Source organism: Lemur catta, chromosome 2 (assembly GCF_020740605.2).
Source record: "Lemur catta isolate mLemCat1 chromosome 2, mLemCat1.pri, whole genome shotgun sequence".
Lineage (NCBI taxonomy): Eukaryota > Metazoa > Chordata > Mammalia > Primates > Lemuridae > Lemur > Lemur catta.
This window is the reverse complement of record NC_059129.1, coordinates 133,243,071-133,269,916: the sequence shown is the minus strand read 5'-3', so window position 1 is coordinate 133,269,916 and position 26,846 is coordinate 133,243,071. Positions and strand designations below refer to the sequence as shown.

At 36.2% G+C, this 26,846-nt stretch overlaps 2 protein-coding genes across 2 annotated transcripts in view; one reads left to right on the top strand and one right to left on the bottom strand.

Annotated features, from left to right (window-relative positions):
* The window catches only part of LRP11 (LDL receptor related protein 11), a 40,188-nt gene extending 35,359 nt beyond the window's left edge, over window positions 1–4,829 (top strand). The window contains exon 7 of the mRNA XM_045544564.1: window positions 2,901–4,829. Within this exon, the coding sequence (XP_045400520.1) occupies window positions 2,901–3,055 (155 nt within the window). The 3' untranslated portion in view covers window positions 3,056–4,829. The remainder of the gene's footprint in view (window positions 1–2,900) is intronic.
* Window positions 4,830–7,333: 2,504 nt separating this feature from the next.
* PCMT1 (protein-L-isoaspartate (D-aspartate) O-methyltransferase) overlaps window positions 7,334–26,846 on the bottom strand; it is a 42,462-nt gene continuing 22,949 nt past the window's right edge. Inside the window, exons 4-8 of the mRNA XM_045544563.1 lie at window positions 23,033–23,137; window positions 21,052–21,172; window positions 20,219–20,304; window positions 15,367–15,536; window positions 7,334–8,146 (exon numbers count right to left, since the gene is read on the bottom strand). Coding sequence (XP_045400519.1) covers window positions 8,134–8,146; window positions 15,367–15,536; window positions 20,219–20,304; window positions 21,052–21,172; window positions 23,033–23,137 — 495 coding nt within the window. The 3' untranslated portion in view covers window positions 7,334–8,133. The remainder of the gene's footprint in view (window positions 8,147–15,366; window positions 15,537–20,218; window positions 20,305–21,051; window positions 21,173–23,032; window positions 23,138–26,846) is intronic.

Sequence of the window (26,846 nt, the reverse complement as noted above, 5' to 3'; positions counted from 1 at the left end):
TGTGGGGTTGACCAAAGTCCCCTCTTTGCCTTGTTCCTTTGTAACATATCCAACTTATGAGGTTAGTGCAGGAAGGTGGAGAGAAAACTGACACCTCCAGGCCACACGCCCTGCTGCAACTTTCACTGGGTAGCCATTAGGAGCCAGCAGTGGCTCTAAGACCCACACTGCTGGTGTGGAGAGATGAAGTAGTGATTCTTGACACCTCCAGAGAGCTGCTGTGTGTGGAATACACGAGACAGCTCTAGAATAAAATTCCAGGCCATGGTTTATCACAGTTTTTATCTTTCACAGTTCTCTAGGGGAATACTGGCCTCTCCCAAAACTTCATTTGATACTTAACAGTCACCGAAGCAACTTCCACATCCCCGCCTGTGCCCAGACACTTCCAAACTGTTCTTGAGAATCCTGTTCAGGAGGTTTACCTGGGACTCTAAAAATACACCAGAGGTGGAAATGCCGTTAGTGAGTCATCTTGTCTTCAAGGTCCTCTTGTCTTCAAGAGGAGGCCAGAAAATCAAGGCTATGTGGGAGTGACCTTCCTTGGCTGCCTACCCCCAGACGTAACAACTCATCCGTTTGCATTCACACCCCCTTGCTTTCCTCCGGTGCTAAGGGAAGAGGTGTCCCCTCTCTCCACGGTCAGTCTCTGCCCTTGGTCTTGACATAGCGCCTTGTTTCCTCAGGTGCGTTTCTCCGTCATCTGTGAGCTCTGCCATGCTTTCAGTCTGTCTCTCCACTGGCTCCTTCCCCCACCGGCTGCAAACACACTCAGATCTCTGTTAATACATACAAAACCCAAATAGCATCCCTCAGTCTTCAGCCTCCCTGTAAGTGAAGTGCCAGTTGTGCACTCTGCCAGGCTCTGTAGGCTTCACCTCGCTTGACCTCCCCGTAGCATCTGGTTCAGCTGAGCACTTGAACTAGCCTCTCCCTCAGCTTCCAAGACCTCACTTTCTCTTGGTTTTCCCACTATCTCTCTGACCAGTCTTTCTCTGTTCTTTTTTGATCCTTTTCTTTTGCCTGCTCTCTAAATGTCGGTGTTTCCCAGGAACTTGTTCCAGTCCCTTCCTTTCTTCCTTTTTCTCTGGCGACCTGACCCCTTTCATGGCTGCAACTACCACCTTTATGCTAAAGGCTTCCACATATTTAGGCCCAAATAATCCAAGAGCCTAAGAGTAAATTCCACCTGGATCTCCTATAGGCATCTCAATCTGAAAAATGTCAAAACGTAAACTATCTCTTTCACCTACCCCAAACAAGCATTATCATACATCAAAATCACTCAAGCAAAAATCCTACAGACCAGATGGACCACTTCTTTTTACATCTGTATTTCATATCTAATTTTATCATAGTATAATAACTAACACTTTGTTGCATTTTTTTTTCCATTTAAATGCCTATCTACTCAGACTTAAAGTCATTCAAAAACTGTCTCATGTACCTTTTGGAGAAGTAGTGTACCATAGTGGTTAAGCCCCCAGGAGGCTCGGGAGCTGTCCTGGCTGTGGTCATATACCAGCTCTACCACTTACAAGACCATCTTAGACAAGCCACTTAAGTCTCGATGCCTTAGTTCCCTCATTTGTAAAATGGGGAGGATAATAGTACCAACTCATACGGTATTTACAAGAATTCAATGACTTAACACATTAACTGCCATGTGAGTTGTATGTAACTCAGGCTAGTTTTGAACCCGGGGCCTCGTGAAGCAAAACCCTGCAGTTGGTTGGTGAAAATCTTAATTATTGATGTTTTTGTATTGTTACAATTAATATTGACAATTCTAAAAACGTGGGTTGCATTGCATAAAACTCACACACAGAAAACAATAAAAAATAACATTAGAAAGGATCGTTTTGTTTTAATAAAACACCATGGCTCCAGGGCAATTTTTTTTTCTAGTGTGGCCGTCAATGTGTTAAGCTATAAAGCTAGCACTTTTACCATTAACTTATCTTTTGGAGGGGGTATTTGTTTACAAATAAAAATTGCTTATTTGATTACCAGCACTTAGCTCAGCGTCTGGCACATGGAAGGCTCTTAATTAATGCAGAATGAATGAATAAATGAAAGAAAATGTTACAGAATGAGCTTACACAATGGAGATGTTTCACCTCCAGTTCCACCAGTTGGCAAGACTCCTGCAGTTAAAATAGTTCCACCATATCATCTCCAAACCTGGCCTGACTACAGAGTAGATCAGATTAAAAATAGAGCCTGCTGAACTTGATAAGAAAGACTGCTCTGGGCACACACCCTGTCCCTTCCAGACTCCTGCAAGCCTTTAACGGTTCTAGTCTGGTATCTGTGACCAGCCCCACAGGAAAAACTAGAGATGTTTTTCTTAATGACCCTTGGCCAAAATCATACTAGCATATTTTGCAATTAGCTTTCAACAAAGGTTCTACTGGTTGAGAGTAGGTTCCCTGGATTTAGAAAAGAAAATAAGTTTATTAAGCACTAACCAGAACGAGAAATCAGGAGTTAGTCCATATGTATTTTAAGAGAGAATGATCATTTATGAATCCATCAATGTAACCTGTGATTACAGTGAAAAAATTTCTTATGGTCAGAATGTCTATTATGTAAGAGTGATCTGACTGCAACATTTACACCCACTGATGGCGTACAAATTTTGTAGGAAGCTGGTACAGAATTCGGTTTTAAACAGGTCTGGTTTGAGACCTAAACCTACAACTTACAAGCTATGCTCTCCTAGGCAAATTACATAATCTCTCTCCACTTTGGTCTGCAAAATGGTAGTAATACCAGTACCAATTTAGTTGAGTTGTTCAGATTAAATAGTGCATGCACAGTGCTTATCGTATAGTAAATAGTAGCTGTCATTGTTAATAATTACTGTCTTACCCTCTTCATTTCTAACCTTTTCGCAGGTGCGGTGCTACCCCTGGCATTGGGCTTGGCTATCACTGCTTTGCTGCTTTTCATGGTTGGTTGCAGACTACGACTGGTGAAACAGAAACTTAAAAAAGCTCGTCCCATTACATCTGAGGAATCGGACTACCTCATAAATGGGATGTATCTATAATAAATGTAATTTAAATAGCTTTGGAGCAAGGACGTGTTTCACTTATAATTTATACATATATTATGTTCTGGGTATTTACAACTTCTTTTGTTTTTAAATGGGCTAGAAGATTCTGCAAATCCCAAATCTTGTCTTTATTATTTATTATAGAAAAGTTTTCCTTAAAAAGTATGAAATATTTTGAAATTTAGAGTGGAATTCATATGATTAAAGACTTTTAAAATTCTAATTTACATAAGCTGTCCCTGAAAATAGAAATTTGTACTTAGCTGAGGCAGAAAATTCAGTATCTCAAGAGGTGGTCTTAGGGAGGCAGCATTAACCCTTCACGTTTTAGAAGCCCCTGGCAGCGCTGGACCGCTGTGGGCACGGCCCCCCTGTTCTGTGGCCCTGTTCTTCATCCTTTAAGCTCTCCATGCTCTCCTTTTTCTTTCCCCTGCAAAACCTGTTTCTGAGAATGATCTCAAATGAGTTGATACCTTCAATGAGCTGTTACCTATGGCAGGTATATTGTAAACCTATGAACAGGTCATGGAACCTCAGGGAGGATGAACGTGGGTTCTTCCTAGTGCCTCTGACATCATGTCATGTAGGTGGCTGCCTCCTTAGGCTGATCTTTGGGAAAAAAAACCCAGACTTTGGATTACAACAGCTCTAAGATGGTCATCAAGTGTGATAGGAGATCAAGGTGGAAGCAGAGAAACTGGCAGGCCAAAAACTTGAACAGAAACTTAGCTGAGGGCAAAATGAGCAAGGAGGACAACTAATACCTTATCAACTCCACACTACTCCATGGTCCAGAGCACAGCAACTCATTTATGGAGTCACTGGTTTTTGACATTAGTCTTTGTTGATGAAAGAGAAAAACAGAAATTGAAAAGCAGAACATTGAGTGGATTTTGGGGTACAGCTTTTGCAAAAATGTCACCATGTTCAAGTATCAGCAGGTTCTTTTATCCACTGGAATAAGCCAGTTTTTTCCATTATTTTTAATGCTATAAAATGTAATAATGTGCCATTAGCTAATGCCATGCTTATGTATTCTAGAGCATAAAGCAGTTTTCACAAAGTCATCTTTACAGAAAATTGGAATCTAGCTTAGCATCTTTCCCCTTTTGATCTGTAGGCTTTTTAAAGACAAATTATTCCAATCATCACTTAATGCTGTGATTATACACATTCTAGAAATGATTCTGAGAGGAATATATAGTATGATGCCTGTCTATACTCACAGGATGTTCCTATTTACGTATTTTTTTCACCGTAAGTGGCAAATCTTTTAAAATACTTGAAAAACACTCTAGAGTCTAGTACACTTTAGACTGAACCTAAGGTAGGTTGTTGCTTTAGCAAAGGGCTTAAGTTTAGGTAGAGGATATAACATATCAAAATACATTAACAGATGGAAAGTTAGTTCTAAAAAAAGAAGAAATTGGGTATTATTTTTGTTTCATGAGAAAGTCAAGCATTTTGTTGAATGTTTAGAATTGAGCAAAGATTTAGATTTCTCAAGGGCAGTTTAGAGAAATGAATTGTGTGAATGAACTTAAGATGTTTATATATGATGCTGTGCAGTTTGTTTTTATATAGAAAGATGTTACCTATAGCCATACCCAATAACATAAAAACTGATGAGGCATGCATCTTTCAGCACATCTTTTATACATAAAGAAAATAAACACAATTTAGTGTTGCTATGGTGTTGAAATACTTAATAAAATATGTCCTGTATCTATGTAAACAATATTCCTTTAATAAACTATTTTATTCTTAAGGTTTTCTTTACCTTTCAATATAATCATAAGTTACTAATATTGACTGAGCTGTTACTACATTACTGGAATTTAACCATATCAACCTGACAAAGGGGGAGATAGAGGATTAGAGAAAAGTGACTTGCTTAAGGCCATAAAAAGTATACTGGAGGGAGGAAAATGAAAGTCTACAAAACATATTATCAGATGGACTGAATGGGACTTTTTAAAGTTATCTCTCCTGATTAAAGGAGTTCTGCATCTAAGACAATTAAAAATAATTTTAAGGGGAAATGTGTCCACAATTTCTCTCTCAAACATGTTGTGTTTTACATCTCTTTTCCTAAGAAAAGGCCTGCTTAAACCATCTTCCTGAACACTTAAACTTACTTTTTCCTTTCATTCTCAGTAGACAGTAACTACTCCTCCAGACTTCCACAAGTATTTTAATGTTTCAAATCACCTGAGTACCAAGTATGTTTTCTTTATTAGGAAATCAACAGAATTTTTTCCTTTCTCCTACTGACTTTTCAGAACCTGTGATTTGGCCCCACAGTTCCCTATTACACTTACCAACACCTTCTTTCAGTCTCTGATGGCTATTCTTGTTGCTTTTTACTGTATTTTCCCTCCACCCAACATGAAGATGCATATTTCTATTTGCTCTTAAACATATTACAGCGCGCTGTGCCCAGAATGCAGGCGCCGTCCTCACCTTCAGATGTGCCCTCAACATCATTGATGATGCTTCTTAACACGGCATCTGAGCCTCAGATTCTGTAATTTGGGGTTGCTGTTAATACTGTTCCAAAACTGTCTCATGTTTGGTTTAAGGATTATGCCACTTTGCTCCTAGCAGAACTACTTCAATCATTTGTTTACTAGACTCCAGGTTTTGTACAACTTTCCCCATTAAAATTGAATGAGAATTTCTAACAAAGAACTGCTCAAGCTGAATACAAAGAAGGAAAAGCTTAGTTTGCAGTTTGCTATTATTAAGTCATCTCACTGGCTTTTTAAGCACCTGTGTTGCAGACTTCTCTGTTCCTGGCCCCCTTTTCCCAGCTCTTTTGCCCTATTAGATTCTAGTACTCTAAAGATAAAAAGTGAATTATTTTAAGTTACAGCTACTTTAATGGATAAACGGGAAACCACCAAGGACAAAAATAAGGTTAGGCCTTCCAAAGCTGAATGTTTTCAGAAATAGATTGAGTGGTTAGAACTGAGCTTTCTCCTATATTTGGTTTATTTAGGTGCAAACATGTCTTCATGCCTACTTAATTCTCAAATCACATTAGTTTTTTTTTAGTGTCATCACACTGTGAATTGGAAAGAGATCAACTTATTATTCAATGTAAAAATAATTTTATAAAGTTATTTCAAAACTTAGGAAATTTCTCAAAACAAATTTTAATACAAAAATAATTTTAACTTTTACAAAAAAGTTTTAGGAAAAATTGTGGTGAGTATAGGGACTTTTATTAATATATAAAAAATGTTTTCTGGCCAGGCACGGTGGCTCCCGCCTATAATCCCAGCACTTTAGGGAGCCAACGTGGAAGGATCACCTGTGGCCAGAAGTTGAAGACCAATCTGGGCAACATAGTGAGACCCGGTCTCTATAAAATATAAAAAAAAATTAGCCAGGCGTGATGCCACGCCTGTAGTCCCAGCTACTTAGGAGGCTGAGGCAGGAGGATCACTTGAGCCCAGGAGTTTGAGGTTGCTGTATCATTGGAGCAATGATACTGAGTTCTGGACCGAGAGGGTTTAAGGCCTGGGTCCAGAAGCAATCAACAACAACGGCACATAAAGCTACCAGTAATGCTAGTTTCTTGTGTCTAATACCTTACCCAAGAAGAGGCAATTGTGAAAATGTATGCATCATTTTTTAAAGCCATTTAAAAGAAGTCATAAAGAAGTAATGTTTAAGACTTTCAAAAGTTGGGGAGGCAAGGGAGTGTCTCACATGCTAAGGATCTCCCTGCCAGATTTTTGCACACTTGCACGCACCAGAAGGGCTCTGTTGAGAGTGCTGCTTCTGCTCATTCTAGAGCCTCTATTTCCTCAAGTTTTAGAACCCTTAGAAAAACTAAGATCTTATTATAAAAGGTATAAAACACAACAAGATCCCTAAGTACTACTGCCTTCTTAGAAATTCATGTACAGTCATTATATTAATATATCTATTTATAAGTGAGAGAAATGTTTTGGTATGTTCATCCTCAAACCTGTTCTTTCCTGACATAAGTCAATTTATTCACCCACTCACTCATTCGGCATTTATTATACGTCTACTACAGGAAAGCCCCGTGCTAGGTAGGCAGAGAGAAATGATGATTCAAGTATGGTCCTGGCCCTGAAGCATTGTAGTCACATTCTACAATGCACAGTTGGATTAATGCTATTTACCTACTTAGATTTCACAAAAGGGAACATTAGAGAAATAATTTTTTCTCTGTGATCTTAGCATTTTGTATCTGGTGGACATGCGGTTCTTTCTTCTATATTCAAACACCACCAATGCCTGTTTTACTTTGAACTTTATTTGGCAAAGCAGCACTGCATAAACTGTTCAGTAACTAGGACACAGCTTACACAGCATGTTAAATTCATATACATTACCAGCAGCAAATTAGAAACAAACAAACAAAAAAACCCACTAAGCTACAAGTCTCCTATAATTTTGAGAGAGAGAGGAAGAACTACTTCAGTTATGTCCAATCTGAACAGCTGAGTGTTTACAGGACATCACCTGCCATCTTAAGGTTTAATATTTACAAATGCCAAGTTTTAAGGTAACAAAGCAGCTGATTGTATCTACAACATGCTATTCTATGACACCACATCAAAAGCTTTAAAAAGAAAGCTCATCTCTATTTTCTTAGTAGCATTTAACAGACATCCAAATACCAAAACTCTTAACTTGTGAATGGTGGCATTATCCAATGCACAAAAGCAATCTGATAAATTAATATCAGAACAGAATTAAGTGTCCAAGAAAAGAAAAACCACTCCTCAAAATCAATTCAAAAACTAAGTTTTCCACTTTGCAGAACCCTTTCTTTTAATATTTCAAAGTAAAATGTGGGCATGTTAAAGTAATAATTCCCAACTTTATACTTTGCATCCTTCCTCTAGCAATTTGGCTCTGTGCCTCTTTGAAGAATTAGAAACCCTAAAAAAACCACACATTTTCATGCTGAAAAGAATAGTGTAACAAAGTCCAAAACAAGCTGTGATGGTGTTGGTTTTCAAAAACCTTTGAGGACTGAGATGAGCAATCCATTGTAATATTATAGACTGGTCAAGCTGATGTTGCTTTTACAATTCATCCCTGGGGAGAGAAAAGAGGAAAAAAACATAAGTAGGAGTTCTATACTAAACAATTTGGTTTTATAATAGTTTAGACACAACTATTAAATCAATCAAAATGCACTGATCCCCAATCAATATATTAAAAAAAAAAAGAGCAAATAATCCCAAGTCAAAGCAAAATAGGAAGTCAGCCATTCGAACATCTTTCATGCTACTCCAGAATGAAGTATGAAACCTAGAAGCCTAAGTTATTTTTTAATTTTAAAAATAGATTTCTTCCTTCAAGATCAAAAATTCAGAAAAATTCTAACTTTTAGGTCTAGGATCATCTTAACACTATTATAAAATGACGACTTGAGTATTCAGAGTTCAAATTTTTTTTTTAAGTCACAGAATTGGACAAAAATTTAGTCTTTTGCTTGGAGTGTCTGTTAGCAATTATGGAGTGGGTCAATCTCAACCCAAACTCTCTGGGAGAAAATGCATCATCTGTAGGTATAATATACCTGTCAGGTGATTTCATAAGGCAGCTTTATCAGCTCCAAAAGAAACCATTCGCTCAGCCAGGTGCAGCACTGTACCAGCAACTGCCACTGAGAGGAAGGAAGGAATAAAAATGCAGTCTAAAATAAGCTGTATGGTATATAAATTATACCTCAATAAAGCCATTAAAAGTGAAAAGATAAATAAAACTACCAGAAAAGACTAAAAGCCTCATATATGAGGGTAATTGAGTAAAAAAATATCATTAAACACTCAAGTACTTTGGGGTAAAGAAGCATGATGTTAGCAATTAAATCTCAAATGATTCAGAAAAAAGGAAAAAATATTACACATATATGTCTATATAGAAAGAGGCAGTGATGAAGCAATGTAGAAAAATGCTCATAATTGGTGACTCTGGAAAGAGAGATTTAAGAGTTCTTCTACTATTCTAGCAACTTGTCCGTAATAAAAATTTGAAGTTTTGAAAAAGTTGTTAAAATAAATTTGAAAGCTACAGTCCTCAACCCCCGGGCCGTGGACCAGTACAAGTCCATGGCCTGTTAGGAACTGGGCCACATAGCGGGAGGTGAGCAGCAGGTGAGAGAAGCTTCATCTCTTTTTACAGCACCCCCCCATCACTGGCATCACCGCCCGAGCTCCGCCTCCTGTTAGATCAGCGGCGGCATTAGTTGCAGGAAAACAAGCTCAGGGATCCCACGGATTTTGCGGATTCTGTGTTATGCTGAGTTGTATAACTATTTCACCATATATTACAATGTAATAACAGAAATAAAGTGTACAATAAATGTAACGCACTTGAATCATCCCTAAACCATCCGCCTACCCCAACCCTGGTCTGTGGAAAAATTGTCTTCCATGAAACCAGTCCCTGGTGCCAAAAAGGTTGGGGACTGCTGTGAAGGGAAAGAGAAACAAAGAACTTATATTTCACAGGTAAGTGGTAAGTTAAAGAATTACCAGATAATTTGGTTTTGTTAAAACTGAATTTTGTAAATTGTGCAATATTTTAAAAATTACTTCTCCCATAAGGTGCCTTTATCACACAGTATTGTATTATATATTAAGTGATAAATTATAAGCTCTGATTGCTCTTAGTATACTCTTCTAAATAACAGTACTATAATTCTCATAGAATTTTTCACTTAAATTCATGCAAGCATTAAAATATTCAGTCTACAAAGAGTTCACTAGCAAAGTGCTCTATTTATAAACAAATTCACTTGTGCTTTTTAAAATATGAGTTAAACATACTGTTACTTTTATTAATTCATTACATTTTATTTACCTATTACAAGGCATTAAGGATATTGCAAATAAATTAATGCCTCATCAACATAGTGCAATATTTCCAAATAGCCTCTCCATCTAAAAAATGTTTTAATAAAGATATTAAGCTTATAGACCTGAATTTTAAAATTAGGATGCCAGGGAGAAACAAAAATTTGCTACCGGTGCATGTACAATCTTGTCACCATTCTAACACCCTGAAATCTAAGTAACTTGTAAGTTATTAAATTTTTCCTAATGTTCAAAATTCTACATAACCATATCTTTATCTGACTTGCATGAATAGATCATTTACAATAAAAAGTAGTATGTCCTAAATTTTTAAAAAGGCTCTTTCAAATTGCCATATTTTTTTTTTTTTAAAAAAGGTCTGGCACTTTATTCCTAGCACTTTGGGAGACTGAGGCCGGAGGATCACTTGAGGCCAGGAGTTCAAAGACCAGCCTGGGCAACATAGTGAGACCCTGTCTCTACAAAAAGTAAAAATAAAAAATTAGCCAGGCATGGTAGCACACGCCTGTTAGTCCCATTTACTCAAGAGGCTGAGACAGGAGAATAGCTTGAGCCCAGGAGTTCAAGGCTGCAGTGAGCTAGGATCACACCACTACCCTCTAGCCTGGGTGATAGAGCGAGACCATTTCTAAAAAGATAATATAAAAAAAATAAAATTGCTATATATAATGTGCTAAATATATTCATTAGGTTATTAACTGTATTTATTATATATAACATATAATTATACATAATTTAAATGTTTATGAGATTTTAATGACTCCATGCTAACATTTACTCTTATATGTTCTTTACCAAGAACAAATGAAAAGATCTACTACTAGGAATCAATAATCAAAATCCACGAATGTTCTCTAATAATTTAATGGATTTTCTGAGGTAATAAAAGCTTTGTGGCCAGGCACAGTGGCTCATGCCTATAATCCCAGCACTTTGGGAGGCAGAGATGGGAGGATTGCTTGAGGTCAGGAGTTTGAGCCTGAGATATAGCCAGACTCCCATCTCTACAACAAATAAAAAAATTAGCTGGGCGTGGTGGCACATGCCTGTAGCTCCAGCTTCTAGGGAGTCTGAGGTAGGAGGGTCACTTAAGCCCAGGAGTTTGAGGTTGCAGTGAGCAATGATGGATGCCACTGCACTCCAGGCTGGGCAACAGAGCAAGACTCTGCCCCTCCCCCACCCAGTCCCCCTCCCCACCCACAAAAAAAAGCTTTGTACAATTTGCTTCATACAATGCATTATGAGAGACACAAAAAGAATTTCAAAAATAACAATATATCCCTGGCTTTAAGGATACAAAGTATGTCACAATGCTGTAACATATGTAAAAAAATAAAAAGGGAACAATATAGAATATGGAACACAGGGTCAATGGGATACCTTAGGACCTATATTGTCAACCTTAGAAATGCACAATCAGGCCGGGGGCAGTGGCTCACACCTGTAATCCTAGCACTTTGGGAGGCTGAGATGGGAGGATAGCTTGAATCCAGGAGTTTGAGGTTGCAGTAAGCTATGATGATGCCACTGTGCTCTAGCCGGGGTGACAGAGTGAAACCCTGCCTCAAAAACCAAAAAAAAAAAAAAAAAAACAAACCCAAAACAAATATAAAACTTTCACCAGAAGATGAACAAAATATTGATATATATACATATATATAATAAAGATACTTATTTAAAATAAAATACAAATTTTAAAAGTATTACGTTTCAGAAGCAACTAATACAAGTATTACATGTCTACAATCATAATACCACAGATTCTGGGTCTATGGGCTATGGCCTATAGATATGGCATTCTTTCCTTTCACCTTCTGTTAATCCACCAAAATTACAAGTGACATTTTTCCAAGTATAAGGAGACATAAGCCTACATTCAAGTTTGGGGCTTTATTTGGTACTAGAATTCGGCATGCCCACTAGCTCTCATTTTTTAAAATATAGTTTCTGTCACACCTCCTCAGCAAAAATTAGATCTCACCCTCATCGGATCCCTCAGTAAAAGAAGGATGCAAAGCTGGTGAGAAACAAGAGATGGTTCCTAAGAAAGCACTGTGAGTTGTCACATTAATCCTGAAGAAAGTCTGAAAGAACAGAAATCATCTAGCCTCGCAAGTTGACCCAGGAACATTTTAGATGATAATTCCCAAATGTGGAAGGCACACTGAGAAACCAGTGACCATTTTTTAGATGCAGCTATCAATCCACTTTTCTCTATCCTTACTAACATTGCCTTAATTCAGGCCACTGTCATTTTACCCCTGAATTGTTACAACCCTCTCCTGTTTCTGACTCTAGTTTTGTCCCTTTCCAATCTACTGTCTACATGACAGCTAGAGTTATCTTTCTGAAATGCAATTCTAATAACTTCATTGCCTGGCTGAAACACTTCAGTTGCTCCTTACTGTGAGTCTAAACACACTACACTGTAATTGCCTGTTTGTCTTGATCTCTTACATTACTCTTCATATAAGCTCCATGAGAACAGTCAGTTTCAAATTCACAGCTGAAGATTCCTGGCGCCTAGTACAGTGCCTGGCATAGCAGGTACACACATACTGGTTGAATGAATGATATTAAGGTCCTCACACTGAAAAAAATATTTAACAACAGAACAAATTGCCAAACAAAGGTATTAGATGTTACTTTTCCAAAGGAAATTTAAAATAAACACATTTTTTTTCTGTCAAGAACAGTTTAAGTATAGATCGGCCTAAAGGGGACAGAAATAGGGCATATAACATCTCAAATCTCTTCCAGACCTAAATTTTAAAAGCAGCAGGGGTATCTACTTAGGGGGAAGGGGAAGGAAGTAGTGGTGAGAACCGATTTCAGACCACATTTGCCACAGGGCCCCTTCCTCTGTCTGGCCTACATGATACCCTGGTAAGACAGAGGAGCATGGGAGGGAAGAACCCTGAGGTGAATCATAGATCTGGTAGGGGCTGCTTCCCTCTGTCACTACAGCTCCTGTCAGCAACCAACCTCCTCCTCCATCCCCTACCCGGGTTGTCCCTGCTCTCAAGGGTTCCAGTAAAACTGCTTCCTCCCCTTTCCCTTTTAGACCTAGAGTGGTAAAAGCTTCCCGGGTGTCCCTGTTCCCTGGGTACATCATCATCCTTTACTGATTCCCATATCTTTCCCATATTTCTCTGAAAGTCCCTTTATTAAAATCACTTCAAAATCCTACCTGATTATGCCTTGTTTCCTGCCTAGACCCTGATGATATAGTTTATGAACACAAAGAGAAACAGCAGATTAACAGTCAAGATTTTAAGTTAACTGTTTATATTGTACCTTCTCAAATATTCTATTTTCCAGTAATTTTCAAGGACATTTTAATATGGTAGTTGTTTTTTTCCCAATTTAGTTTCTAAATTTTGTTTCACCTTGAGTTATATGCTTTAAACTTCCAGAATTACAATTAAGTAACTGAGTAGCTTTGTAATTAGAACCGTATCTTTGGATGTAGGAAATGTATTTGAACAAAGAGATAAAAAAAAATCTATAACAGAAAAAATTAGAATGTCCTCCTGGTACAGCTAGAAAAAAGGTTTCCAATGATGGAAAATGTAAAAATTGCTTGATATTTTATTTTATTTATTTATTTTTTTTAATATGAAGGTCAAAAAGAAAAACAGGTATACATTTAAATGTTTAGCAAATGACTAAATAATCATCCATAAGTTTAAAAGTTATTCTAAATTTTTTAACAAATAGTTTGGTTCTATCAAGGGTAGATTCAGGGTTTCTGGGGTCCTAAGGCTTAATTAGGAGACTCTCTTTATGAAGGAACAAAAAAATCAATAAGACTATCATATACAATTAGGTACAGGGTCAGAAAGGACATTAGCAAGAAAGGCTGTGGAGCTTCAGCTCCATAAGCTTAATGGTAAATCCACCTCTAATTACATAAAAACAAAATATTTTGTATAAATCCATCATTAAATTATAGATAGAACATTTAATACTAATATTTATTGTGTACAAAAAGAAAAATTTTAAACTTTTTAATGAATATGAACTTTTACTTGGTATCAAATTTCACTAATCATACCATGTAATCATATTCTTTGTAATCGCGTATTCTGTAATCATATAAACCATACTAGAAATGAAGAAAGGTTGTAAATAGTTAATAACTATATCTAATTCTAACTGAAAAGAGTTTTTAAAATAATTTTTTTAAAGAAGTAGCTATGCTCAAGGCTAGAATTCACAAAAAATAGCTATAGGTAAAGAATAAAAAAAAGCAATTCCTAGGAAGATATTTTAGAAAAGCCTGATCTGAATTTAGTTCAAAGTAAAACACAGTTTTGAACTAAGTTAGATTCATTACCATTTTTGCAATTAAACATTCATTCAAAAAGTACCTTTCCTCTTTCTAGAAAACAACATTGAGAGGTCTATTAAACTTATCACTATTTTAATTAAGAAAATAATTATCTTAAAATAAGAATCTTCACGTCAAATAAAAATAGATTCTAAGATAAAGAAATTATAAAGCTTTAGTATTTTGGCATTTAACGTCAAGTAATCTTAGCTAATGGTACTTTTACGTTCTGACCTCACTCCCTCTCATCTAAGGAGTGGGAATGGGAAGAAAACAGAGAAGAGAAATCTTGGCTTCAAACAAAATATTCAGATTATGTTGAGATATAAAACAAAAGTGGGCATTATATTTACAACAAGCCATGCTGTGCTGAAAATTGCTGCATGCGCTGGCCCTTTGGGCGGGTTTGTGAGACCTGGGCACTCACTAGGTAGCTTATGCAATCCTTGCCCCTCCCCAAGAATAGCTTAAAAATTGGCTGGCCTCTAGAATGATGAGCAGTTTATTCCTTACGGTGGCTCTGACACAAGACTGAATGTAAAAACAGGTACAGGTTGTCAGACACCTATGAATCTGATTGAAAGTGAGAAATCAAGCTGAGAGGAAGAATGTCCTCTCTGGGATTCTAACACTTTCAAAAATTGAGACAACCGTTCTTTCCCCTTCTTATAACAATGGTATTAATACAATAGAGAGTGACCAAGGCCCCTTATTTTCCAGATTGAAGTCTTTGTTTCCATGCCAATACAGTAGCTATAAAAATGATTTGTAAATATAGGAACACAGAGTGGCCAATAAAGAAAAAAATATCCTTAGAAAGTGCTGAACTGCAGCTGAAAGTCTCTGAAAAAACAAACAAAAAACACCTTTGTGCCAACCAAGTCTCACTCTCCCTTTCCCAAAGATATAAATTAAACCAAAAGAAGGGCAGACCATGCAAAATTTTCACATTTTTAATGTAATGAATTTCTGATGTTATAATGGAGTAGCATAAAGGTGATAACCAAAAAACAGCTCTTGTAGTCTAATGTCTTAAAATCCACACCCTTTCACCTTGCATGTGTGGAAGAAGAAAGAGCAGAAGATAAAATCACTTCCACCTGGACCACTGCTTTTCTTTATCTGTTAAAGGCACGTATATCACCCCCATCAGAGGCTTCATTTTGACGCTGCCATCTTGTAGCTTGTCATACTGCTCCAACATTTGGTTTCCACCTGCAGGTCCAACTGGCAATATCAATCTTCCACCAGGCTTTAACTGGTCTATTAGCTAAAGGAAAAAGAAAAACACATATACACCAAGTTATAGATTTGATATTAATAGTCCTTTTACATCACTGTAAAAAACTTTTAGTGTCCATGGGAAGAAAGCAGAAATGTACTTTATTTAATATACACAGGTTGAGCAAACTGATCTGAAAATCCACAGTTGGAAATGCTCCAAATTCCAAAACATGACACAAGTAAATAATTTCACACCTGACCTCATTTGGTGGGTGGCAGTCAAAACTGTTTCATGAAGAAAATTATTGAAAATATTGTAATAAAATTACCTTCAGGCATGTGTATAAGATATATATGAAACAGAAATAAATGTCATGTTTAGACTTATATCCTATCCCCAAGATATCTCATTATATATATGCAAATATTTCAAAACCCAAAAAAGCCTGAAAAAATCCAAAATCCAAAACACTTCTGGTCCCAAGCATTTTGGATAAGGGCTATTCAAACTTATACATACTTTGATTGTTATACTATTACTCAACTGTCAGCCTCTTTTATTAAGCTGCAGGTTCCTTGAGAAGAGGGACTGTGTCTTATTCATCTTTGTGCTCCTAGCATCTAACATATGGTAAATACCTAGTACAACCACAGTGCTCCAAATGTTTGAACTGAACCACCTAATGTAGAACTATTCCCTTGGGGAGACCAAGGGCAAAGTACAAAATTCTAATGCCTGTGTGCCTGTTCTGAATCTCTGTGGGTTGAAAAGGAGAGATAGGGCAGGAGAAGTGTAGAAATCAGCAAGGAATCCCTATCCTATTATTTTAGAATCTAGGGCATCACTGAAGCAAAGATAAGGGAATCCTAGTTATATGATTAAATTTAGGATTACTGGTACCATGAGGAGGGAAGGTAGGGCTGGAGTCCCTGCAGCATTAGAACAAGGATACTCCTATCAGTGAAGAACCAAGACTACTTAGTGAAAGCCCCTCCAGTCAGAAAACTTTTAAATCATATTTTACCATTTTATTATAATATAACCTTACAGATCACCATCAATCCAAAGGAGGAAATCTTACTTTGGATAATATCTATTATCCCAGAGAAGGGTGCCCTCAATTAAAAATTTACTTTTCATTTTAATTTTTATCAAAGTAATACTTTTAAGTATTCTTTCAGTTGTTTTTCTCAATTTCAAGGTTTATAACGAAAAACAGATTTCTTCCTCCCACCCCAATCTTGCTCCTTAAATCCAATCATTTTAAATCCTTTCTGTTGTCTTCTAGTATTTACCTTTATATTTCAAAATATATGCTATATAAGGATTGAGCTCTCTTAACATAAATTCTGCTTCCTTGCCCCAATCTAACCAATCATAATTTATTAAAATCATTTTCAGTGATGACTGTGTAAATTTGATTTGCTGCTGAGCCAAGAGGTATCCAATGATTGTTTCCTTTCTTATATAATATTAATAGTTTTGTTTTCCCTGCAGCTAAAATTGAAGGCTTTTTCTTTTTTCATTCATTCACTTAATTTTCTTTGTAACTGTCTGTAAATCCTTCTACCCTCCAACAGCTTCTCAACAAAAATTTCACACAAACCTATCTAATTAGTGCTTTTTTTTCTTTTCTCTTCTGTAGAGGGACTTCCTTCTAGTGACTCCAAATCTGGACTGGCTATTCTCCAGGCCTGCTACTTAGCTTTCATCCTGGGAATTCCTATACCTCTTTCTGACCAAGATGCCCTACTTGGTTTCCTCTTTTGGTTGTTCCTACCGTGTCTTCCTTTTTTTTTTTTTTTTTGAGATAGAGTCTTACTCTGTCACCTGGCTACAGTGCAGTGGCATCATCATAGCTCACTATAACCTCAAATTCCTAGACTCAAGTGATCTTCCTGCCTCAGGCTCTCCAGTAGCTAGGACTACATGTGCACACCACCATGCTTGGCTAATTTTTCTATTTTTTTGCAGAGATGGGGTCTCACTCTTGCTCAGGCTGGTCTCGAACTCCTGGCCTCAAGCAATCCTCCCACCTCAGCCTCCTAAAGTGCTAGGATTACAGGCATGAGCCACCACAACCAACCCCATTTCCTCATATTTTGATCATACTATTAAAGCAATTCCTCCAGAAGCATTTTGTGAAATTGTACTTGGAATATTTTAAAAGACAGAGATTGAGATTTACAAGTCTAAAACTATCTTTATTCTATTTGGTGATGTGTGTGCATATAGAATTCAAGGTTAGAAATAATTTTCAGTTCAGAATTTTGATGATTTGTTCCTGACTTGATTCTAATGCTATTATTTTGCAACTTGAGGCCTTTCTGACTACCAGTCCTTAACAGGAGATCTGCTTTGTTTTTCTGGAAGCTTTTAGAATCTTCTCTTTATCCTTAACATTCTGAAATTTCATGATGATATTGTGGTTCTTTTTTCTTATTTTAAAAATTCATTATGTTGAGCACTCAGTAGAGGTTTTCAAACTATAGAATCTGTCAGCTTTGGGAAATTTTCTTACTTGGGGCTTAAGACTAATAGTTTCTTATACAGAGTTTCAAGCAACACCCCCTCTTTTCAGACCCATGCTTCACCTCTGATTTCCAAAGTCTTAGTGCCTTCCATTCCCAAGCCTTTCCAGAGTTTTGCAGAGCAAACTGCTTCTGCATGGTATTTTGCTCTGCAGTCTCTTTGGTTTCCACTTCCTCCACCCTCCTGGGTCAGCTATTATTTCATCTGCTTTCTACCTTCTCATACTGTGGAGTTCAGGATTGCAGGTATAATCTCCTGGTTAACTAGTATGGAGTTTGTGTTTCTGTTTCTTATTTTTCTAGTTGTTTTGGAGTGATATCCAAGAGGAGGCATAAACATCTGTACTTTGCTACCTTAAAATTGGAAAGCCTCAGGGTCCTAGTAGGGAAGATGAGCCCTATACCCACCCCTTTCATTTAAACGCCATTCTAGTAATATTTTAGATTTTAACTGTTCATTCTAGGCTGCCAAAAACAAAAACAAAAACAAGGCCAGGCAAGGTGGCTCATGCCTGTAATCCTAATGCTCTGGGTGGCTGAGGCAGGAGGACTGCTTGAGCTCAGGAGTTTAACACCAGGCTGAGCAAGAGTGATCCCATTCCTACTAAAAATAGAAAAAAATTAGCCAGGCGCGGTGGCATGTGACTGTAGTCCCAGCTACTCAGGAGGCTGAGGCAAGAGGATCACTGGAGTCCAGGAGTTTGAGGCTGCTCTGAACTAGGCTGAAGCCACTGCCCTCTAGCCTGGGTAAAAGAGCAAGACTCTGTCTCAAAAAAAGTTAAAAACCCATTGGTCTTGTGCTCACATGTGAAAATTCATCAAGATGTTCATTTATGACTTGTATACTTTTTAAAATTATTTTAATACTTCAATTAAAATGTGTTAAAATCATTGGTTTAGTCTTCCTTTTTTTTTTTTTTAACAGATAACCAACAGGGCCAGAGAGATCAAGTGATTTTTCCCAGTCATTCAGCCAATATAAGTCAATAATCAGAATAAATTCCCCAACTTTCAGCTTCTTATAACTGATCTAAACATGTAAAAAAGAACCTTTTCCAGGTTGGGGAATGGATGAGAATGGGCAGAAAAAACAGTGTCACATCGAGCCCATGGTCATCTAGTCAAGAATATGTAAAACGTATTATAATAGAAACCTAGCATTTCAGTGAACTTAACCAAAAATTATTAAGGGATGACAAAAGCTTATCAGAGCCTTACTAAAATGAAAAATCAATATTGTACCTTAAACACTTCCTTGACTATATAAAGTACAATACTGGCTGGGCATGGCAGCTCATGCCAGTAATCCCAGCACTTTGGGAGGCAGAGCGGGGAGGAGCGCTTGAGCCCAGGAGCGCAACAATACCCTGGGCAACACAGCGAGGCTCTGTCTCTATAAAAAAAAATAGAAAAAATTTAGCCAGGTGTGGGGGCACATGCCATAGCCCCAGCTACTTGAGATGCAGAGGAAGGAGGATTGCTCGAGCCCAGGAGTTCAATGTTGCAGTGAGCTATGATTGATTACACCACTGTACTCCAGCCTGGGCAATAGAGCAAGACCCTGTCTCTAAAAATATAATAATAATAATATACAATACTGGAATACACTTCCTTCTCATTGTCAACTATGCATATTATACTATTCCATAAGATTCAGTTCAAGTTCCATCCCTGTATGAAGTCTCCTTGACCACTCAATGCAAAATTTTCTCCCTCACATATTTTCTTTTCCATCCAATATATATAATATACTAATGATATGCTATCATATCATTAATTTCTTTGTTACATATGAAACACATCTATTCTAGAATATAAGCTCTGTGAGGGTACAATGTATGACAAATACTTCCTAGTATCTCTCATGCACCTAACATAGTCTTGCATATTCTCATATTTATGAATAATAAAACTTCACCAAACTGATTATCAGGTCATGAACTCCAGAGGGATTTTCCCAATTCTATTGTTGTCCTAGTTCTTACCTGGATCAAATATTGCTTGAAGTAAGACAGCCACAGCCGTGGTTTAGTAATTTTCATATTATTTATACAATTGTTTGCATATAAAAAAAAGAGTAACAGCTAACTGTAACCAAAATGCATGACCCAAAAGTCTAATCATATTTTGAACATCATCTTTTAGAGTTTTAGTTAAATAAAACACACAGACACACACAAAAAAATCCCAACTCACTGCCTGGGGCACAACTGGGGCTGCAGCTCCTACGTGAATAGCATCATAAGGGGCCTCTGCGGCATATCCCATTCTTCCATCCCCCACTGAAAGAAAAAAGGTATGCTTTAAAAACCTGTTCAGATCAAACCTAATGTGAAGAATTCTAGTATAAGGGGTTTAAGATGGGGAAAGGATAGATTTTTCAATAAATGATCCTGGGACAATTGTGTATTCATATGAAAAAGAAATAAATAACTGGACCCCTACACCTCATACATATACAAAAATCAATGTTAGGAATATCAAAGACCTAAATGTGAAAAGCTAAAATGATAGAGCTTCTAAAAAATAATATAAGGACATATCTTCATGACTTCAGGGTATCTTTAAACAGGACACAGAAAGCACTGGAAAAAACTGGTAAGTCTTGACTACGTTAAAATTTTAAAATTTCTATTTATCAAAAGGGTACCAGTAAGATGAAAAGGTACACCAAAAGGGGGAGAAGAAATTTACAATATATATAAACAAAGGGCTAGAAGCCCTATAAATCAAATAAAAATACAAGCAATCTGATTAATAGGTACGTCACGAAAGAGGAAATCCAAATGGTCAAATACATGAAAAAAGTATTCAACCCCATTGGTTAGAAAGAAATATAAAATTAAAATTACAAAGAGACACAATGCTATATACTCACTAGGTAGGCAAAAAGAGTAATTGTTTTTCTTCTTAGTACTTAAAAGTGAATGTAAAAAGTGTGATACTTAGGTCTATTATTTAGTTTGCATTAGATCTTTTGAAAATAAAAATCCTCTGGAGAAGAAATTTTGAAGTTGATTGATACTCACCAACCAGTTGCACTCTCCCTGAAGACAAAAGGGTTGGATCGTCCTTTCTGACATTATTTATTGAGTCATCTACTAGCTCTTTAATATGATCAATTCCTATGACTTTTCCACTACTTCCAACCTGAAAAAGAGAAAATAATTCAATAGCTCATTGGGCTAAATTTGTTTTTCCAAAGTGCAATTGAAGTGTTTCCTTATCTAAATCATATTCTACAATGAGAAATAAAAAATAAACAGCTTAAGCCTCCAATTAGATTGCTAAACACTCAGTTTATCGCAAATTATTTACCTATACAACTTTCTCAACTATCACTCTCCCTGAATAATTGTTTAAGCAATCTAAAAGCTAAAAAAAATTACAAAAACTTATTCTAAGAACAATTATATCTTGCTTAGATTTCTATTTTAAATCCAGAACTTTGAAGTAGAATTACTAATATTTAAAGGTAATGCAATAATTTTTAATTTAAGTTTCATCTAAAAGCATAACGTCAAATATTAAAATATTCCATAAAAATCTGATGGGAAAGGATTTCTATACCTTATTCTACTGCCATTAGTGGAAAACATAAAAATAAATAAAAATATAAAAAGGCCTCAAGTATTAATACTAGTTATAAAAAAAAAGTTTTAAACAATAAATGCTTTAAAGTCAGACTACCTGGGTTCTTATCACTTACAACAGTATAACCTTGGCAAGAACCTCTCCCATGAATCAGGTTCCTTAGCTATAAAATGAGTAGGAAAAGCGTATATACTCCATAAAGGATATGAAGATTAAATAAGAGTAAACATGAAAAGCACTTAGAACATGGACTAGCAGATGGTAAATGTGTGAAAAACATTAACTCTAATTTTTTAAAAATGATAACTCAGAAACCTAATTATTTTAAAAAATGAATGTTCCTCTACAACCATAAACATTTCAAGTGTAGAGAACAAGTCACTAATTAAATGCTATTTCTAACGTTTAAAAAAAATATATCCCTGTGCCAGACAACCAAGAGTGATAGGAAAAAAAGAAGAGAAAAACAAAATCCCTGATACCCATTAATGAGGACTTAACCTCTAGAAAACAAGCAAACAACTTTAAAAAATATGAGTCCTTATTATGTGCCAGTCATTGTTCTAGATGCTTAGGATAGATACATCAACAAAAAATACCAGACAAAGTTTCCACTTTCCCAGAGCTTACATTCTAGTGCGTCTGTTGATTATATATTTACAGTACTCTACATGGATTCTAGTCCAACTTAACAAGACCAGAATTTTCCAATCTAGCCTGCAGGCACAAGATTTCTCATAATCAAACTGATTTGATTATCTGAGCACAGATGAACCTTTACTCCAAGGTGTGTTATCATGTCCCCAGCTTATACTCTGAATATTCACTTACCAGATAAGCCTCTGGTGATAAAAGTTGAAGTATAAGAAACAAGGCATTTTTCTAAGAGCACTTTTTATAATGTAAAAGAAGCTCTACCTTCATTCCCAATAAACCTGTAGGAGTGTTTGGAAACGTTATTCTTTTCTGCCAAATGAGAACTTGGAAGAATGTAGTTTGGGAGCTACTGGCTGCTAGCTTGGGATCACAAGGGCAGAGCAGAGTCTGCCTGATAAGGAAGCCAATATGTGGAGGAAAGTAAGGCCAAAACAAAAAGCAGAGAGAAACCCATTGTCAATAACAATATCTGGTCTAAATCCAGCCACACAAGAAGCCAGATATATCCCTAAACTTTTCCATTATACTAACCAAACAAACTCCCTTTTAGCTCTGCCAGTTTGGGTTGAATATTCTGTCACCTGCAACAACAACAAAATCCTACGCGATGCTCACTCCAACTGCTATCTTAATAAACAAACAAGTAAACTATCTTAATAGAATAAACAAACAAACATCAAAACCACAAGTTAAAAAAACATACAGCCAAATCATACAATATTCTTCTGTTGGGGCCAGAATGAAAAATAAAGCTCCTACCATACGTGCAAAACATGCAGTAAGGATTCCACTTCCAGATCCTACATCAAGAGCTTTAGCTCCTTCGTGCAATTGATCAAATAGGAGTTCTAGTGCATATGCATGCTGCCAAAAGAAAACAAAGGAAATATTCATTTAAGACTCTAAAGTATACACACCATGGCATATAAATATAGTTGCTAACTTTCTACCAATTTTTCTACTACTGTCACGTACCAAGACAACAAAAACATATATACTTATATCAACATAGGAGTTACATAAGAAAATTCTTAGTTTGATTAGAATTCTTACAATTCAATCAAGTGTTTCAGTAATTTTAGATCTCCAGTGTGTGAATTTTTAAAATTTAATTAATTCAAAGTAAAAAGATAGAATAATTTACAGTCAAAAGTCCCCACCCCACTCCCATTCCCAACTATCCAGTTTCACTCCCTAAAGGTAATCAATGTTACCAGTTTCTTGTGAGGGACTAATTAAGAAAGCACACAGGAAATTTCTCAGGTGCTGAAAAATGTCCTGTATCTTGATCTGGGCAGTGGTTATACATATGTACACATGTAAAAATTCATCAGGCTTAATGTATATACTCTGTATTATAATTAAAAAAACTTTAAAGACTTCTTATTCCAGTCACTAAAAGTGACATTATGTAACTACCGATGAGATGCAACAGGAAGGACCATTAAGTAGTGTTCTTGAAAAAAATTTTAAAAAATTTTTTTAAAGGAACTAATTAAATACCAAGGAAACAATTAACCAAAATTAGAATATGGGAAATTCTATATGACAAATGAACCCGGTTTTGTCAATAAATAAATAAGATATAAAATAAGAAAGGGGTCTACTAAAATTAAAGAGACTAAAGACTAAAACAAGACTAAAAAGATGCAACGTATGGACCTTGTTTGGATACTGATTTAAGCAAATTAACTATAAAAATTTTTTTAAGCAAAGTTTGAACATGGACTAGACATAAGATAACATTAACAAACATTGTTAGGTATAATAATGGCAATTCTTAGTTGAAATGAAACAATTAAAAAATGGCACTGCAGTTGTGTTTTTAAAGTCATTGAGATTTTATACTAAAGTATCTAAGGGTGAAATAGTATGTCTGGAATTTGCTTTAAAATACTCTGCCAAGAGAGAAAAAGTTAGATAAAACAAGACTAACAAACTATTGGTAATTATTAAAGCTGAATGATCGTTACATGAAGGTTCATTATGCTATTTGTATGTGTGATGTTGGAACTCTTCCACAATTTTCCATAAGAAAAAGTTAAAAAAGAAAGGTTAAGTTTATCTTTTCCCACAACCAACATATGGAGAGATGGGCTTTAATAGATGCAGTCTCACATAAATCCAAGAGTTTTCAAACTTTCAAAGTAGAAAGTCTTAAAGGTTACACAGAATCCTTTTAGGAATAACACACAAATGTGTGTTAAATGTTTTTTTTTTCCCAATCTATTCAAAGTTCACATTCTGCATTTGCCAATCTAGAATATTCTCCCCTCAATTCTCCTCCTCCACCCACCATGTCACTGTTCTTCAGAACACTGACTCCCTTATCCCCACATCCTAAATGTTTCTACTTTCAGTTATCCCCACACATAATGCCCCACATCCTCAATGTTTCTACTTCCTCAGACTTAGATTCAGATCCAAGACTTCTAGCAAGAACACATACAGGTCTTCCCGTGCAGCCCACCCACTGCCTCACGTCAGGAAGCCACGTGATACTGGGCCATCTCACTACTGGACATGTCAACCTCAACCACTCAGTAAACGTGGTGATCACTCTATTTTCAAGGCATATTTTTCTCTTTATAATTAAAAAGTGGTATGTGGAGTAATAATTTGAGAATACATGAGTATTTTTGTTTCCCAACAATCTTTCTCCTAATGGTTTTAGATTTATTGATGATCTTTGCCTAATTATTACACTGATGATTACAAAATAGTGATTTTTTAAAAATTCTTTCCTTTTTTTTTTTTGAAACAGAATCTCGCTCTGTCTCCCTAAGTTTAGTGCAGTGGCATCATGATAGATAGCTCACTGCAACCTCAAACTCCTGGGCTCCAGTGATCCTCTTGCCTCAGCATCCTGAGTAGCTGGGACTATAAGCACGCGCCACAATGCCTGGCTAATTTTTCTATTTTTAGTAGAGATAGGGTCTTGCTCTTGCTCAGGCTGGTCTTGAACTCCTGAGCTCAAGCAATCCTCCTACCTTGCCCTCCAAGAGTACTAGGATCATAGGCGCAAGCCACTGCAACTGACCTAAAATTCTATTATTCTATCCACATTTATTAATTGGCATTCTTCTGTTTTTCTGTAAAAAATTGTTTTCATTTTTTTTCCCTGTCTTGTTCTTTTTGTTTTTTTTAAATCTCCATGGACTCACAGATTTTTGTTTTTCAATTTACTGTGTTATAATCTGTTATCGTCATTATTTTTTTTGATTCTCAAATTCTCTCAAATTTGGCTTTTGGGAGCCTCTTTAAATCTGCTCCTATGTCCTTTGACATTATCCCATTAGCCTTTGAGTACTTTCTCACTTTCTGGCTATCAGTCACTTCTCCAAGGAGTGCTAGTCTCTTTTAGTGAGCAACGATACCTAAGATCTAAAATCTGGATGCTAGGCGTACTCACTGCTACCAGCATGCCATTTTAACAGGCTGCTTTTAATCTTTTGACCAATGCACACATCACATTACTCTTCACAGCTCTGAAAAATATTCTAGCATTATAGTTACTTCCAAGCTTATGATTTAAAGGCTCATTAGATGCAGATGTCATTTCTCTTTGCTTCCTCACTTTCTGCTTCTATTTTAATACTGCAAAGATCTATGTAGTAATTCATTCAAGATCACAACTGCTTGTCCATATAATATTAATACAATTAATAATATTTTATCCTACTTACATCCTGGTTCAGCAAGCATCAAAGGACACCGTGTGCTTACTGTTTGTAAATGCGTATATACAGACATTCATATAAATGTACACACATAGATACATGTTTTCCTTATTAAAAGTCATACATTACTCAGAAAATGTAAGTCACTAAAAATGCATCCTTTTTGGAAGAAAATTCTGATACAAGCTATGACATGGATGAACCGTGAGGCCATTATGCTAAGAAAAATAAGCCAGTCACAGAAAGATAAATACTGTATGACTCCACTTATATGAGGTACCTACAGTAGTCAAATTCACAGAAACAGAAAATACAATGGTGGGCACCAGTGGCTGGAGGAAAGGAAGAATGGGAAAACAGAAAGTTGGTATTGAATGGGTATAGAATTTCAGTTTTATAATGAAGCGTTCTGAAGACCGGTTGCCTAACAATGTGAATATACTTAACACTACTAAACTATACTTATAAAATGGTTAAGATGATAAATTTTATGTTACATGTAGTTTCACACAATTAAAAATTTTATTGTATTTAAATAAAATGCATTTTCAACGATAAAAAGACAAAAAACCCAATTAAGAAAAGGGTGATTGCATAAACATCTCTCTAAGAAAGATACACAAATGGCCAATAAGCACATGAAAAGATGATCAACACCATCAATTATTAGGGAAATGGAAATCAAAACTATAAGGAGATATCACTTTACAGAAACTAGGATAGATGAAAACATTTTGACATTTTGGGCTGGATGATGAAAAAAAAGAAAGAAACTAGGATGGACAAAAAAAAAAAAAAAACCCAAGTAGGGCTGCGCTCGGTGGCTCATGCCTATAATCCCAGCACTTTGAGAGGACAAAGCAGGAGGATACTCGAGGCCAGGAGTTTGAGAC